This window comes from Ochotona curzoniae, unplaced genomic scaffold (genome assembly GCF_017591425.1).
Source record: "Ochotona curzoniae isolate NIBS_2020 unplaced genomic scaffold, NIBS_Ocur_1.0 contig_517, whole genome shotgun sequence".
NCBI lineage: Eukaryota > Metazoa > Chordata > Mammalia > Lagomorpha > Ochotonidae > Ochotona > Ochotona curzoniae.
The window spans coordinates 4,498,769-4,515,643 of NW_024466454.1; the positions used below are offsets into that span (position 1 = coordinate 4,498,769).

At 53.5% G+C, this 16,875-nt stretch overlaps 1 protein-coding gene across 4 annotated transcripts in view; it reads right to left on the reverse strand.

The window, feature by feature from the left end:
- Positions 1-9,219: 9,219 nt before the first annotated feature.
- MICAL2 (microtubule associated monooxygenase, calponin and LIM domain containing 2) overlaps positions 9,220-16,875 on the reverse strand; it is a 131,772-nt gene continuing 124,116 nt past the window's right edge. For 2 of the 4 annotated variants that reach the window (XM_040989101.1, XM_040989100.1), the window contains 6 exons: positions 16,365-16,472; positions 15,268-15,454; positions 14,348-14,436; positions 13,030-13,132; positions 10,423-10,480; positions 9,220-9,453 (listed from right to left, as the gene is read on the reverse strand). In XM_040989101.1, coding sequence (XP_040845035.1) covers positions 10,440-10,480; positions 13,030-13,132; positions 14,348-14,436; positions 15,268-15,454; positions 16,365-16,472 — 528 coding nt within the window. In that variant the 3' untranslated portion in view covers positions 9,220-9,453; positions 10,423-10,439. Of the gene's footprint in view, positions 13,133-14,347; positions 14,437-15,267; positions 15,455-16,364; positions 16,473-16,875 lie in introns of all 4 variants that reach the window. The other 2 variants (XR_005884764.1, XM_040989098.1) reach the window with 2 other exon arrangements.

Consider the following 16,875-nt stretch of genomic DNA (forward strand, 5'->3'; position numbering starts at 1 on the left):
TCCTTGTTCTTTCACTGGCCACCCCATCGGGTGAAAGTTCCATGAAATCCAGGACTTCGTACGGGTCCCACCCCCAGTGTCAGTACCTGCTAAGTCCTAAGCAGTCAGCCTTGTGAAGGGGTTCCATGCCCATGTGTGTCTGGGGAGGCCCAGAGTCTGGCTTGCTAAACGCTGCACCCCACAGACAGGTGGCAGTGTGTACTGCTAATCCCCAGCCCAGCAGACTCTGAATCAGGAAGTGAGAAGCTGCCCCCAGGACACCAGGGACTCAGGACCTCCTGCCCTGCCCATTATCAGACACCCCCATCTTCTGGAGAGGGGGAGTCTGCAGTGTCTTCCCTGTGACGGGTGACACCCCCTCTGCACTCTTGCTGCAGCCTGTATGATACTGGCCTCTTAGCAGGGCAACAGTGGGGCCGGAGTCTCCCCAGATTGTCCCCTAGCTGCTGGACATTATTCTGCACACGTTACTTGTCTTCATGCTCTGGTCTTCCCCTGAGATGGTCTTCTGTTTACAGATGAGAAAGGAGGCACACCCAGCCCAGTGCAAGCATATGCAGATACCATCCTATCCCATGCTGTCTGTACCACCCGTAGCCTGCGCAGACTGAGCGTACCTGCTGTCATCGCTGGTGACCAGGACACGCACGGCCAGCACATCCTGGCCAACTGTGTCCTCCCCAGGGCTGATCCTCACTGAGGTCCACTCAGAAGGCAGGGGGGAGGTGACTTCCTCTTGCATGTCACAAGGCTGCGGCTCGGGGATGCCCTTGGGTTTCTTGGGGAAGGTGGGCTCATCTGCTGAGAGGAGAACAGAACTAGAGAGATGGTGGGAATGAGTGGCCCTGTGGTGCACCTGCTCCTCCAGGAGATCAAGCAGGATGCTGTGGATGACTCCTCTGCATACCCCAAGACTGACTTCCCAAACGCCATTCAGCCCACCAGCTGCCCCTGGCACTTAGGGGATAGCACTGCTGCAGGGCACAAATGTACACTTCATCTGAAAAGAGCAAGCCGTATTCAGAAATGTTCAGAGGGTCCATTTCAGGTACCAGCAGCCTCCAGACTGCTGCCAGAACCACAGCCTCCAACAGGTTGCAACTTTGGGGCTCCTTATACCTGATCCAGCCCTCCCCCTCCTCAGCTTCCGGCTCAGCCCAGCCTGGCTCTGTGCCCGCACCCCTTCCCCACCACTGGTTGCCTCCTCGTCAGTCTCCATGGCTCTTTGCACCTTCTCCCCTTGACCTCCTGGCACTGCAGGGTCCTCTGTCGCTCACAAGCTCAGTGGATGTGTCTGCTCCCACAGCTGCAAACAGCTCTGGGCAATCGCCTCTCCCAGACTGACCGCCTGCCTTGATTCCAGACTTTTCTACGCCACAGCTTGCTTGGAGTCCAACACACGCGGCAACCTCAACCTGTGTCAATGCACTCCTCACGTCTACCTGGCCCTTGCTCCTCTGTGATGGGGTAGCGCCCCCTGCTGTGGCCCCTCCTGCACTGCACCTGACTCAGGCCCACAGGTGGCTCTTGTTACTGTCCAGGAGAGTCACTTCCCAGGCTCCTCTTGCCTGCACTGGCACATGGTGGAATGTCACCTGCCCCCAAAGCCTGCCCTGGGCATTCTGTCCCACACCTCCTGCAACTGGCTCTCCTCTGCCCTGCGATTCTCTGTAGAGGATGTCTTACCTCCTGAGAAAAGACATGACTGTTTTGTTCTGGTTATTGTCTCCTGTAGGGTGAGATTAAGAGCAGTAGATACTCAACAATAATAATGTCCTCCCTGTGGCCACCTCCAGCCAGCCTCAGGGGAGGCGTTTTTGTCCTTTCTGGGGAGATCTCTTATCTCTGCCCACTGCTCCACCCCAGCCATCATCTGCTTTTCCTCGTGTTCCTAGCTTATCATCCGTCTTTACGTCTTCCAAATTCTCCTGCTTCTAGAAATCTCTTCCCAACTCCCATCCCTTGCCCACTTGCCCATCTTTCTCCTTCCCACCCAATCCCTTTGGAAAACTTTGGCACCCTCACTCTCCCTAACTCTGGGAACCCGTATAAATCCTGCCTATGTCTCCACTCCTCCCACACTACCCCCACCAAAGGGCCTCCCTGACCCCAGGTCACAGAATTTGGGGGTACCTTCCACAACCCTTGATATATGCCCACCCTGCTCCAGGACCCCCCTCTCCCATGCCTCTCTGGCACTTCTCATTCACCCAGTCTTTTAGGGAGCCCTCCACCTGGGGGCTCGCTGTTACCTGAACCTGCTCGTCTCAGTCCCACCCACTCTCTCTGGGAGATGCTATCTACTTGCTTAACTGTACTTACCACCTGTAAAGAGAATCCCAGAGATGCTGGGTCTTATGTAAAAACCTCAAATTTGAAAATATTGCAGAGACCCATGATGCCTGTGAGTGTGTACACATAGGTGTGTGTGTGTGTGTCCACAATGATGGGACATGTGTGAACATGTGTGTGTATGCAGGTGTGTGTGTCCACCCTGGCAGAGTGTGTGCACATGTGTGTGCACATAAGTGTGTGTGTGTACCCTGGTGGGGCATGTGCATACATGTGTGTACACGGTGTGATGTCCACACTGACGGGATGTGTCATATGTACGTGTGTGCAGTTTTGTCCACGCTGGTGGCACTGGGGGCAGAGGGCTGTTTAAGGAATGTAACTGATGTCTGGCTGTGTCACAGCCATGATGTGATGCAATGATGACAGTGATGGTAACCGTGGCAGTGATCCCTTTCTTCTCTTCTGGGGAGCATGAACTGTGCACACCCATCCTAAGAACGAAGCACTACTGCTGTCCTCACTTGCCTGCTGAGGAAACAGGAGCCCAGAGAGGCTGGGCACTGGCACAGGTCATGGTCTCTTTGGGAACACACAGACCCCATGAACAGGCACCATGGCATGTGGCCGTTGTTCTAGGAACCTGCCTGGATTATGCACCTGTCGTGTGCTCCCTCCCTGTGCAAAGCCACAGTCGTCCTTCCTGCTACAAGGGGAGGGGGCCCATCTTTGTGCCCCACTGCCATGAAGCCTAGCGGCCAGCCTGGCTTTGGCCACTGGAAAATCCATGCCTGTGATAGGAGCAGAGGCTTCAAATGACTCTCTGGCTTGGCCTAACCCTATTCACGCACCCGTGACATCACTACCACAAACCAGCTGCTTCAGGGCTCCCTGATTTGGGCACCTGGAACAGAGCTGGTGCCAACATGTAGCCTAGAGTCCAATGCAGTAATCCCAAGGGGTCCAGCTGTGTACCCCCACCTTCCATACTCCTGTAGCCTGGGTGCACTGAGCAGGAGGGATGAGAGCAGTGGAGGCGGAGTGGAGAGGCTGTGGGGATGGGCAGCTGCAGGCAGTTGAGGCTGTGGGGCACGGAACCACAGGCCCACATCCTGGGGTCCTGATCTCCTGTTTCTTCCTTGCACTGAGATTTTTTAAGGGTGGAGCAGGCTAAGGGCTCAGCCTGGCTCCTGTGGGTGGAGGATAAAGCTGACTGAAGGGCCATAAGTGCCACCGGAGCAGGCCCAGCTGCCTCAAAGAACTTGGACACCTGGCAGGAACCAGGCCAAAGCATCCAGAGGTGGAGACTTGGTGGCAAAGAAACCATCACACATTTGCAAGCTTAATGAAGAAAAACTCCAAGGGGCAGTGCGTTCTTCCTTTCCTGCTTCTGCCCTTCCCCCAACCCTGGGGCTTGAGAGAAGCTTCTCCACTCACACCTCTCTCTGTTCCCAGGGTGTGTGTGGGGTCCCTGTCCATGCGCACCTGTCAGCAGTGGTAGTATGGCATGGGTGCTGGAACTGCAGCCATGACAGGGACAGAAGCAGCTGCAGGCCTCACTGAGCACCTGTGTGCCTGTTTCCTTCAAACATTCTTCACCTCCAATGTCCCCACCTCAGAGGATGCCAGAGGGAACACCTCCATCCAGGCACCCACGGGGACCCAGAGCAGCTGTGGCTGTGGCCGCTCCAGGCCAGCCACAGACAGGGTACACCTCCTAACACAGTCCCCTTTCCACCAGGCCACGCACGGTCCTCTCCCCACTGTTTTCCCTGGCCAGCTGCTACCTGGCTTAGACCTTGCTGAAGTCATTTTGTGCCTGAAAGGGAGAGAATCCAGGAGCACAGGGGGTGGAATACATGAGAACGGGGGGGGGGGGGGGGGGGGGAAAAATCCAGCACCTTCCAGAACAGCTGCTGTTGGCCTTCCACTGTGCTCCCCAAGAAGTTGCAAGGACCCAGCCAGGCCACTCCCACCCCTCACGCCCACCCTGCTACAAGGTCAGGACTAGGAGGAGCCGTTCTGACCCAAATCAGGAGTGGTCTCCACTTACCCCAGAAACCAGGGGTGCATGCTCCTATGTCACCTGCCATCAGCCCCATTTTACAGGGGATATAACTGAGGGTCATACATGCCTTTTCTTGCTAGGGCCACTGCTAGCACAGGGCCTGGTGAAACTCCACCTACTGTCCTGCTCTCTATTCTATTTGACTGCCCAACTGGAGAAACAAAGTGGTGGAGTCAAGTGTAACAGGTTTAAGCAGAATCCCAGAGGGGAGCTCCATGGAGAGCATGCGTACAGGCAGCAGGGTGCAAAGATGGACAGGGGAAAGAGCTGGGGTCACAGGGGTGTCCAGAGCTGCAGGATGTGGGAGGTGCACCTGATTTCCTCATTCCAAGCCACAGTCTCCCACCAGTGCTTCCCGCAGCCAACCTAACAGGAAGCCAGCTGCAAGGGAGTCTAGGAAATGTGGTTGGCAGTGGTTATACTCCTTGAGGTTGAGGAAGACGGAACAGAAGGTGAGGGCAGTGTCCTTATCTATGCTAGGTCTCCCTTGCTGTCCTGGGCCCTTCCTCTGCATATAGCCTCTGTTTCTGCTCCAGGCACTTGCAGGAATGTCTGAAGCCAGAAGGTCAGAACCAACCTGAGTCACCCACCAGCCTTGGCAAGAGGAAGCCTCAGCCCCATCCTGGGTGGATAGGACTGACACTCTGACACCTGGGGCAACATTTGGGGATTCCTAACGCCAAAGCCAGGGACAGTGGAGAGCCAAGAGAGGCTGCATGTGATCTTGAGCTGAGAGACCCAGAGCTGGACTCTGGCATCCAGGGCCGTCTAGCACCACTCTCTGTGGCTGCTGCAGGCCTGATCTGCCACTGTAAGGGCTGTGCTGTACCAAGAGATGAACGTCCCGAGAGGGTAGAACAGAAGCACACCCAAACTCCCTTCTCGAAACCAAAGGGCTCACATCCACCTTATCCTCCTCCCTGCCTTGTTGCCCTCCTGCGGGGGATGCTGCAGGCCAACAAGACCTCCAGCCAGAGGTGGCTGCCTGCTGGGGTCCAGACCAGAGGGTACCTAGTTCATGGATATTTACAAGGGTCTACGAATGACCAAGCTCATGCTACCTGTTGGGCTTCAAAAGAAACAGAGTAGTTATAGCCTCCTAAAGCTGACATTCCAGCCGGTGGGGGGTGGGGGAATGCAAACAAATAGCACCTGCAGGGCCAAGAGACTGATATAATGTCTCTGCAGGTGACAGATGCAGTGGGAAAACCACAGGTGTGTAAGGAGCCTGGGGAGGGTTTCCAGGGAGTCTTGGCTGAGTGAGGGAGTGGTTGGAGGAGGCTGGAAGGATGCAGTGGCCTGGGGAGCAGATTGAGCCAAGTCCCAGGGCAGACAGTGTGGCTGGGACAGAGTATATGAGGAAGAAGTGTAGGAGAGGAGATGGGCACAGGGGCAGACTCCACTGATAGTTCCTAAGGGTGTGAGCTGGAGAGCTCTGGAGAGTTCCCAATAGAGGTAGAATCTAGGCCACAATCTCCATGGGTCATTGCATTACAACAGGTTGAGGGCAAGGGACGGCAGCTAGGAGGCCTTGTCAGGAGACTGCTGTGTTAATCCAGGAAGACCTGAAACAGGCTGAATCCCAAGTGGTCCCAGAAGACAGGGAGAAATGGACAGATCCCGGCTGTTCTTGGCATGTGCTGGTGCCTAGGTGTGAGGCTAAGAGAAAAAATGGGTCCAAGGCTTTCGGGCTGAGAGGAGAAAGAGGGGCAGGGCCACTGCCCTGGATGGGGAAGGCCAAAGTCAAGGGTGGGGAAGCAGGGGAGTGGGCTTGGAGGTAGGTGCTGGAGTTGGAGACATCCAGATGGAGGTGGGAATACTGGGTGGGAAGCAGGAAATAGCTGGAATGTGCACCCTGGCTTTATCAGGCTCCAGATAATTATCAAAGCAAAATCCAAGACCTGTTGGGGTCAGTGAGAGGGAAGAAGGTCAGGGCACCCTGAGGGCTGTGGCTGGGGACAGCTGGGGACTCAGAGCCCAGGAGAAACAGAGAGGGAGCCACCCGGTGTGTTCTCAGCCTGAAGCTGTCTGGCCAGGTACTCTGAGCCACAGCTCAGCGCAGACATCCCCGGCTGGACACAACCAAAAAAGTGCACCTAGGACTTAGTGGCACAGAGCACCTGCCACTCTGTCCCCGGCTTCACCCCTAGAGGCCCCGTAGTCAGTTGCGGGGCTCCTGGTAGGCACCGCACTAAGGTTCTGAGGTTTCCCGACTCTGTCTCATAGCACTGGAGACCCTTTCCCAGTGCCAGTAAGCTCCTTTGTGGGAACTACTCTCCTGTGGGTCCCGGCCTCGGCATGGCCCCAGCAGAAGGAGAGCTAAGGAGACACTGCTGGGCCTAGCACCTGGCTCAGGGAAAGCGCTCTGCACATAACAGCTGGCCCCAGAGCAGAGCAGGAAGCAACGACCTCTTTGCCTGACTTGGGGAGTTTTTTGCTTCATGTTACAGTGATGACTGTGGCAGATCTACTTCCTTCACGTCCCTCTCAAGTTGCTCAGAGCTCTCTCACTTTTGAACAGTACTATTTCCTTAGCATAAATCCCTGGGGCGGGACTCCCGCACCAAGAGGCCCAGAGACCTTTGCCAGATCCTAACGCTCGTTGCCATATGGCCTTCCAGAAAAACACTGTCATGCTGGTTACTGATTAAATTCTTATTTTTCCTCTATGAAATCAATTTATTATTATTATTATTTTTTTGCCCATCCCTGCCTCCAGTGGGGGGTGGCGCAATTGACACAGCTTTGAAAGCCAAGTCAGGGCATTTCCGTAAGTGCTCACATTTTTCTTTGTAGTGTTTACTTTTTACTGTGCTTAAGTATGAGCTATTTACCCCAGGCTTTGTCTACTCATCATCGCACAATCAGTGAATGCGAACTGACCCTCCACCTGGGAACACCTGCTCTAATGGACACTTTAAAGACCGTGGCAGTGAACTTCTTTAGAGTTAACTCGGATTTCCTCCCATTTCATATTTTCATTATTATTCTTATAAATTGTTTTAAATGTTTTTCTATGTAGTTCTTCCTACTAGAGGTTTAAAGTTTATGCAGTTATCCGTATGTAATTCTGTGGCACTTTAAAATATTAACATCTTCAGCCCAGCGTTTCTGGATGGAAGAGTATCCTACATTGGGCAGGCACTGTGGCTTGGCAAGTTAAGCAACTGCTTGTAACACCAGCATCCCTTACAGGAGTGTTGGGGTTTGAGTCCCAACGTCTCCTTTTCTTATTTAGCTCCTTACTAATATACCAGCAGCACACGGGCCAAGTGTTTGGGTCCCTGCACCCATGTGGGGTCTAGACCCGTATGCAGATCCAGTTTCCTGGATTTCGCCTGGCTCAACACGGGCCACTGTGGCCGCTTAGGGACTGAGCCAGGAAACTGAAGATTCTCTTTCTCTGTCACTCCGCCTGTCAAATTAACAAATCAAAAAAAAAAAAAACACCTTGTGAAGCGTTATTTATGAAAAATGTATCATCCAAAAAAAAATAAAAACAAATTCTGAGAACAAAACAAGAACTTCAACAAGGCAGGGGACATGGGCTTAAGCAAAGTTAACACAGCTGCTTTGCCACGGGCTCCCGAGAGACTTACCACGTGGACAAAGCCCAGCACTGCCCAGGGGACAGAGGAGATCAGCACAAACGTGTCTCAAGTGTCCTCTGCTAGGAAGCCCCTCCATGGCACCACAGTCTAGAAACAAACTTCAAACAGAAAAACCAAACCAAATGGCAAGCTCCACTGAGCAGGGATTTATGTCTGCTTCTTTGCCTGCTTTCTTCTCAGCTGTAACTCTTCAGTCAAGCTGGGTTGAATGAGTAATGCAGCACACGCAAAAGAAACAACACTGTGTATGGTCCAGCAGGCCTGGGTACCTAGGGACACACTGCTGGATAACAGAAGCATGAAGGATGACTCACTGGCTCAAGGCAGCCCCCAACTCCTGGTCACCGACCTCCTTCTCTGAGTGAAAGGAAAGCATAACTCATTTGGGTAAGGGCCCAGGACCCTCAGCCATGATGGACACAGCCCTGAAGGCAGCTCCAGGTGCCAGCCGCACAAGGCAGAGGCCAGGGCCCCAGAAAGGTCCCTTGGTGGGTGCCAGGGCACTCATGAAGCATGCAGGTAATGTTCATGCCAGGGCCAGTAGCCCAACTCCATGGAGCCTGGCAAAGGCAGGTACTGCCCATGATAGGAAAGTTGAGGAGCAGCCACCTAGGGCATGTCCCAGGCCAGCTGAGACCTCAAATCCATCCCCAAGTGACCCCACGGGGTGAGCCACAACATGTAAGATGAACACTGGCTTGAGCCTTCGGGGACAAGACAGGGCTCCTAGGATGGCAAACAGCTCGCCACGGGATAAGCATACCTGAGTGGCCACTGCCATCCTGAGACCCACATCCAGTTCTGCCTCCTTACCTCTTTCTCAGCATTCAGCTGGACCAGCCTGAAATGCTCAAGATCCACCTTCGCTGTAACAACCTAAATGGTGCAGAGTTTACAGGGAAAGCTGCTATGGGGCTACGTTGTGGAGGCTGGGGGTGGGAGGTGGGGAAGGGGTACCATCTTTCTCTAAGATCCTCACCTAATATGTCCAGCACTTAGAACAGCCAAGCCCAGTGAGTTTTCAAGAAAGAGACCACCAAGCCCAACCCAGGAGAATAGGTGACATTTTCCAAATATTACCCCTGGGTAATATTTCCTTTGACAGTGCCCCAGCGCAGCCCCCAGAGAGTCCCGGGTCACCAGAGTGCAAGCCCTGCCAGCAGTTTAGGGAACACAGACCCCCTAAACCGGTCCCCGTGTCGGAGGTTTAAGAAGCTTCCCTGGCAAAGAAGAGAGGAAACAATGAGCTTTATAAAGAACCATATTTATTTTCATTTACAGCATCAAATACCATAAATAAAGCTAAACATTGTTTGCCGTGTGCAAAATACAGGGTTTTTGTGTGGCACTGCAAATGATTACCCAATGTCACAAACATGCCTTGTGATGAGATGGGGCGGCTAGCTAAGGAGAGATGGGGTAGGGGAGGGGGGATGGGTGGAGGGCACTCTTTGGTTGACATTCTAGAAAGGGAGGAAGACTCTGAAAGAGAAGATAACACAAGAGCATCGACTTGGTACTGGCCAGGCTCTGCACACACATGGCGAGGACGCAGCAGGCAACACTGAGCAGACAGGCCAGGAGGCTGCAGCAGCTCTGGGCACATGCAAGACAGATACCACAGGGCCTGACCTATGAAAGCTCCATCATGACTTGGTGTGTTGCTTCTCTGGGAAGCCTTTGATGCTCCAGGTAAAGGAGTCGGCAAGAGAAGAGGCCTTGAACAGAGCCACAGGGGCATTACAACTAACAGCTCATCTTCCAAAGCCAGCCTGGGCCCAGGACTGCTCTGCATGCAACGCTTGCCTCATTAGGGGGCATTAGAAACCAAGGCAGGTAGGGAGAGTCACAGCAGAGGCCTGGGATCTAGAGGGCAGGCCGCCAGAAAGGACTTGCAAGAATCATCTTGATCACATGCTCAGAACCCAGAGTAAGGCACAAGCTTGTGATGAGGTGTGTAACCTCTGCTAGAGGAATTACATAGGCTTCAACCAAGGCCATGAGCAATTCTTACTTTAGAGCCAATTGGAGATGAGGCAGGTCTGTACGAGCTACTCAACACCTTTTCTGAGGTGATACAGCCCTTCCATATGGTTCTGTCTCCCAGTCAGGGTCAACCCTCCCAAGAAGGCACAAGGCTTTGCAAGCACAAGTGGGGAAAGCATGCACGGAGGCCGGCCTAGGGAGCCAAGGAGAGGCAGGACATGCACTTGGTGAGGACCGAGCTGCTGGCTGCAGGGCAGTGGGACCAGAACAGGGCCTTTTGGGCTGGACATCACCCCATGCTGCTAACCAACCATGCCACTGAAAGAGTCCATTAGTATGCAAGACGCTCACAGTCAGCACAACCCCATACCACTGGTGGTGGCGGCGGCGGCAGGGCAGAACAGTTGCAGGAAGCAGGGCAGGGGTTAGTGCCACTCTCTGAAGATTGGCAAGAAAATCAGTCACCTCCGAGCAGAACTGTGTCAGCCAAGAAGTGGGTGTAGAACTGGAAGGGTGAAATGAACTGATGGCCACAGTGTCAGGTTGGAAGGAGAGAAAGACAGAAAAGAGATTTTTAGTGCAAGGGTGGGACGGTGGCGGCGGGGTGGGGCTGGGGAAGGAAAACAGGCGGCCATCCGAGAAGGCAGTGGGAGTGGAAATAAGGCAATTGTTACAAAAGAGAAGTCATTGCTTGCTCAAGAGAGAACAACATTTCCCGCAGCGACCCAGCTATGATTGGCACATGGCTGGCATGTCGCCAACCTTCTGCTGTCCCCCACCAGGAGCTAGAAATGCCCCCAGAATGCCCCTGCATCCCCATCTTATTCTAGGGTCTCATGTGGACGCTCCAATACAAGGTGGAGATTGGGCCTTCTTTCCTGAGGAGCCACTCACATGTCTGGTGCTGCACACCGGGATGGTTCCAGGTTTCAGAACATTTTACAGACATCTGAATCTTGCGGCAGGCACACCCTGTCTGCCAGAGTAATGCAAACCAGTCCTCCTCAGGGCCTTAAATACATGCTAAGAGATTCCACTCAGGCTGCGTGGAACATTCCAGAAAGCACCTCAGCTCACCCTGAGTTGATGATAGTCAAAAATTCATGACTGTTCCAATCATGCCCCCAAGAATTTACTTTTCTCTCATCAAACAAAGGCATCAGGCCCCACCTTCATGATCAGGTTGAACATTAAAACCGTAGCAAAGATTGAGGACAGCACAATGCGAGTTGCTGGACTTAGACTGAACATGAATAGAGGCCCCGGTTCTCACAGACTTGGCCAAGGCCAGGGGTCTGCTTTTCCAAGGATTTGAGGGACATGTTTACGGAAACACAGCCTTCCCCACCCTTTCTTCCCATCATACAGCAGCTTGTCATCTCAGAGCGCTCAGGCTCTCTGGCTCCTAACCCGTGCCAGGCTGTCTCGCTCTGTTAATCTGGAGGAATCTCTAATGATAACAACTGTCTGGTGCTATCTAAGGTCCAGCAACTCTGGACAGGCTGAGCCCCAAAGCAGGCCTTCTCGGCTTAGCCTCTCAATGGCTCCCTGGACCCTGCACCCCTTGGCAGAGTGCAGTGGGGTGCTCTGAGAGACCCTGTGGATACCCACAAGAAATAATACAGGCGGACCCAGTGCTCAGGCTTGGCCTCATCAGGGTGTACAGTGTTTGAGTCATCCAATAAGCAGTTTACATGCCCAGCCACCCACAGCTGAGCCTCTCTCTGGAGGTCAGGCACATTCCTTTTCTGGGGGTGGTGGGAAACTGTTTCCTAACTGTTTTAGCCAAGCACGCATGTCAGCCAAGTGGACTGCACCTGCGAGCCATGAGCCCGCTGCCCCTGCACCATGGAGGTGCTAACACGCTCAAGCTCAAAGGACAGTGTCTTCCATTCCATTCCGGCTGGTCATTAGGGACCTTGGATGGACTTGGTTGAGCCTACAGCTGAGCTAGGGGAACAGGCAGGGAGCCAGAGAGTTAAACTGCCCCAGCTTTACAGGGCTGGTCTGCAGCACTGGTGGAGCTCAGCATGGTCAGAAGGCCCTAGGGGCCAAGTGGGCAGGGACATGTGTGCTTGAGGCAGTGTGGTCCAACCTTAGGGGTTCAGCTGCAATTTCGCTTGGTGGCAAGGTAGGACTGGGGGGAGGGGCCTCTAAGCGATTACTGGATTTCAAAACGAAGGGAGAACAAGTAACAGTCAGCTCTGACTGCTATGTGCTTTAGTAGGTTTAATTCTCTTCTGGCCTCATAGTCTTTTCTTACAACATAGAAATGCTTTCCTGTTGCAAACAATTGGCTGCTATGGCCAGGTGGTACCCAGGGACATGGGTGGAAAGGCACTGGTCAGGAGGTGGTACATGACTGTCTACCGAATCCCAGATCACAAGCTTCGCAGGCAGTGGCCACTTCAAAGCCACTGCCTCACTGAAGCTGTATGTAAGACCAGTAATGAACTTGAAAACCATGCCTAGCAAAATCGACACACATAGAAAAAGAAGAAAAAAAAAATCCTCTCCTGGCTTATCAAAAGTTAAAAATTGAAATGTAAACCCAGAAATATGGCTCACTTTGGTATAAAAAAAGATTGTACAAAAAAAAAACCAAAAAAACACATCCTTCATGTTGACCCTAGCCCGGCACCAAGTGGATGTTCACCCTGACAGAGCTGGTGAAGGCAGCCAGTGTGAGCCTCTTTGGCTTTGAAGACAATGGGGAAAGGAGAGCAGACGCTGGGCTTTCCCCGCAAGCGTCACACACGCTGTGGGGCGCTCTGGGTGGCTGGGCGGCTCAGGGCAGCTTGACTGAGATGCAACTGAGCACCCAGCTGCAGAAGTTCTCCAGGGACTCCTCGGATTCCCTGTACATGGCGGCCAGGACCTCAGAGAAGACCCAGAGGAGCGGAAGCCCCAGGCTCAGGAGCTCGTATGTGTAGCAGTAGTTGTGAGCATTGTCCCTGATATGGAGGCCCATGGCGCGCAGAAGTCCCCGAATCCAGTTAAGCAGGCCCCGGGGGATGTTGAGCAGGGCCCCCGGCCAGCCCAGCACCTTCCTAAAGAAGGAGGTGGAGGTACCTGGGGGGCTGCCTTCCGGGGTGCTGATGGCAGCCGCTGCACAAGAGCTCTCCGTTGGCGCGTCTCGCCGAGGGGTGTCCTGTTCTTGCCATGTGCTCTCCTCCTGAGATAGAGATAGAGATAGAGAGAGAGAAATGTCACAGACTAACCAGTTCTCAAGCCTCACCCAGGAGCCCATGCAACAAAGCAGACCACAGGAAGCGAGCTTGGCGGGCCCTGGAGTCAGCCAGCAGCCCCTGCCCTGCTGAAAGGCCTCAGCCCCCAGTTCCATGCCACAGGTGGTGTCCACAATGGGCCCATCTCTTCTGGGGGTGGGGGAGGTGTGGCAAGTGAGAACGCGCACACTGACTGTAGGGTACTTGAGCCTTCAGACTATCCATGCACTTGACCGATCAGCCTAATTCTAAGACTAGAGACCACATAGTGCGGTATGGGTAGAGACAATGCACGAGGATGCTCATGTGAGAATAGTTGTCAGACAAAAACACCAAGCGACACAGAGGCCTGACAGTGTGGCACTAAGGAAACACAGTATTGGCCATCCACAAAACAGAATCATCTTTTCTACGCGTTAAAACATTGGCCTCTCAAAAAGAATGTCTGAAGTCATGGAAAACTGGTCTTGACATTGTGTTTACAAACAGAGGAAGAGACAAAAACATCCTGGATAGGATTCCAATGAGGGAAAGAGCTGGGAAGAGATGTTTCAAAAAGCACAAGTGGATAAAAGTGACAAAGCAATGACAGGTGACTGAACTCTCCTTTTGTGTACACTTTCATGAATTTCCCTATTTTTCTTCATTAAGCCTATGCTACTCGTTGAATTAGGAACACCTTTTGAGTTATGAGGGTCTTGGTGGCTGGTACTTAAGGAGGCATTTGAGGAGAGCCACCAGAAGGGGGCACTGCTGCCAAAACACCTGTAAACACAGTGCTTTTGCTTGGCAGACACGCAAGAACCTGAAAAAATGGCCGGGCGGGGGAGGACAGAAGGTGGTATTCTTGCAAGCAGTGCCCTGTGGCCAGGCGAGCCCCAGGCATCCGGGGATCTTACGGCTTGTCTGTCACCTTGCAGGCAGTCCCAGCCCCAGCATAGGGGCAAGCTTTTCTCAGCTTCCTGGAAGAAGCGTGTGAGCCACACACCTGAGAGACCGGCTAAGGAACCTCGCACCCTGGGAAGGAGCTGCTTAACTGTCACCTGGGAATAGGTTCGGCCCCTCCAGGGTTTGGAAAGCTGGCCTGGCTTTGAGAGCCTGCAAAATCCTTTTGCTACGGAGAACTCCTCTGTATCAGCCCAGTCCTTAGAGACACAGCTTACCTCTCTCTTCTGCTCCAACTGTGCTCGTCTCTTGCGTTGCTTGCTGTTCGTCTTACAGTGAATGAAGTGAGGCTTACAGTAAAACTTGCCTGCAAAGATACACACACACACACACACACACACACACACACACACACACACACACACACACACACACAGTTTGCTTCCGGTTGGCCAGGTCAGAAACCTCAATGATGGGAACAAGTCTTAGTTTGATTTTTCCAACTCGGGAAATGCCAGCTCGGGACTAAGACAAAGCCTGTTGGATCTTTTGATGCCCCGGAGACAGGCTCCAGCAGACGGGGCTCCTGAGCACTGGACTAGGATCCTCAAGAAATCCTTAAACCAACAGATGCCAAGCAGCTTACTTGACCAATTGCCAGGCTGCAGGGCAGAAGCCGTATCACCACCCCTCCACCTTTCTTCCCAAAGATAGGTGGCATCAGTGATGGGTGGGGAGGAGGAGACCAGGGCAGGGCACACTGAGGAAGTGCCCCCAGCCTAGGGCCACTGGACTTCTTTAGGCTCTCTGTTGCAGTAGTAGCAACCAGCTCACCACTTATTTAACTTACAGAGCAGGCTGGGCGTTGTGCTGAGCACACAGCACAGGTTGTCAGGTTTGAATATCTCAAACACACAGGGGTGGTGGAGGGCGGAGAGACTAACTGAAAAAAAATGAGGTCATTGATGCCTCAGCATACAGCAGGTGCACACAGGGTCCTTACATAACACAGGTGCCATTAGCTTCCCTGCCCTTAAGCCACGGGTGGCTTCTCTTGCTGGGAGGGATTCCCAGTTTTCCCAAACAGCCTTTATTTATTACTATTTTTGATGCAATGACACTCCCTGAGAGCAGTAGGGCAGGGTCCCAGAGGTTGCAGAGGGGCTGGGGAGCCCAGACCAAGGTCACTGGGGGTTACCTTCATCACAGTCAAAGGCATAGGCAGCCAGGCGCAAGGTGGTATCACAGACGCTGCAGCGGAAACACTCGCGGTGGAAGAAGTGGCCCTCAGCGCTCAGCCGCTCCATCACGTATACACGTTTCTCGCAGAAGTAACAGGTGTCACTGCCACCCACGTTCAGGGGAAACGCCTTCCGCATGGATTCCTGGGGTACAGGAGGGATGAGCAGTGAGACAGGCCGACACAGCCTCAAGTACCAGGTTCAGATGCTTGGAAGCTTCCAACAGTACCACAGGGGCCCTAGAGGGCCAGCTGCTTGCTGCTTGTGTCACAGTAGCTGAGAGTGAGAGTGGTGGAGACACACTCTATGGCCCCAGGCTGGCTGCCCTGATTCCAGGGCAGGAGGGCTGCCCCCTGGCTGTGGTAGAGGAGGCATCCCTTGCAGACATGCCTGTCCAGGGATGCCATTGCTGGGCTCGGTTCCTCGGGTCAGAGTCATCTGCTCTGGGTGTGGTCACTAACTCTGTGTCACTGAGGATGGCTTACACGTTCTTGTAGGAGCTTTGGTCAGACAAGGACAGTTTGTGGCAGCAGCTGTGCCCAAGAGCATGGCAGAAGTGGTGTTTCATAGCCCCTGAGCTGCCAGTCAAATCCTAGGCACAATAGGGAGGGCAAGGGCATGGGACCTATCTGGATGATTTGAAGGAAAGGTGCCAAGAATAAGAAGCCCAAAGAACAGTGGACTCCCATCACCAGCCACAGGAGCCAGTGGCCTGCCTGGGGTATGGATGGGAGATTTCAAAGGAAAAGCATGCGGTCGCATCACTTATTTCTGCATGTCATATGCAGGGGCTTCTCAGTTTGGACCCAGGGCTTCGTTGTCCTCCCCAAGGCTGAGCCCCATGTCCACAGAAAGCAGGGCAAACACTGTCCTGGAAATGACCCACTAAGAACCTGGAATGCAGCTTCCCTTCGACCTCTGCCCTGGGCCAGCCTCTTGCTCCCCAGACATGGGGCCTTCGAGGGGAACTGGGCCATCCTTCTTGTCCCAGGTATCTCTCCTGAGAGGCCAGAGCTGGTGCCTGTTGGTGGAGGTGGAGGGGACATATCCTTACCAGGTCTGGAGAGCTGGCCTGGGCCTTGGGTCTGTGATCGTTCAAGTACAGATTGACCAGGACTTCAGCTGCAGCCCCTATTCCGCTGGACACTCTCCCTACTGTGAGCTAAGCAAGAGCAGAGGCAGAGGAGACAGGGAGAAAGGGAGCCCATTAGCACCCAGAAAGCTGCCAACTGGCCGGATGTGGGGCAGGGCCCACGTTCCCATGCAAACAGCACCCAACAGCTTTGGAAAAGCAAACCAGCCAAGGGGTAGCACAGCACAGGTGCTCTGGAGATGGGGGAGAAAGGAGGAACACAGAACCCCGTGGCCACCACAATACCTTCATGGGAGATCCCTGGGGAGACAGGAGTGCAGTGACTAGAGGGAACTGGGGCAGGTTTGGTGCTTCAGGGTCACAGGATTAGAAGTTTCTGGAGACAGATGCTGCACACTGTATAAATATATTTAGTTCCTTTATACTCAACACATAAAAATGGTAACACTGGCTGATTTTATGTTACATATAT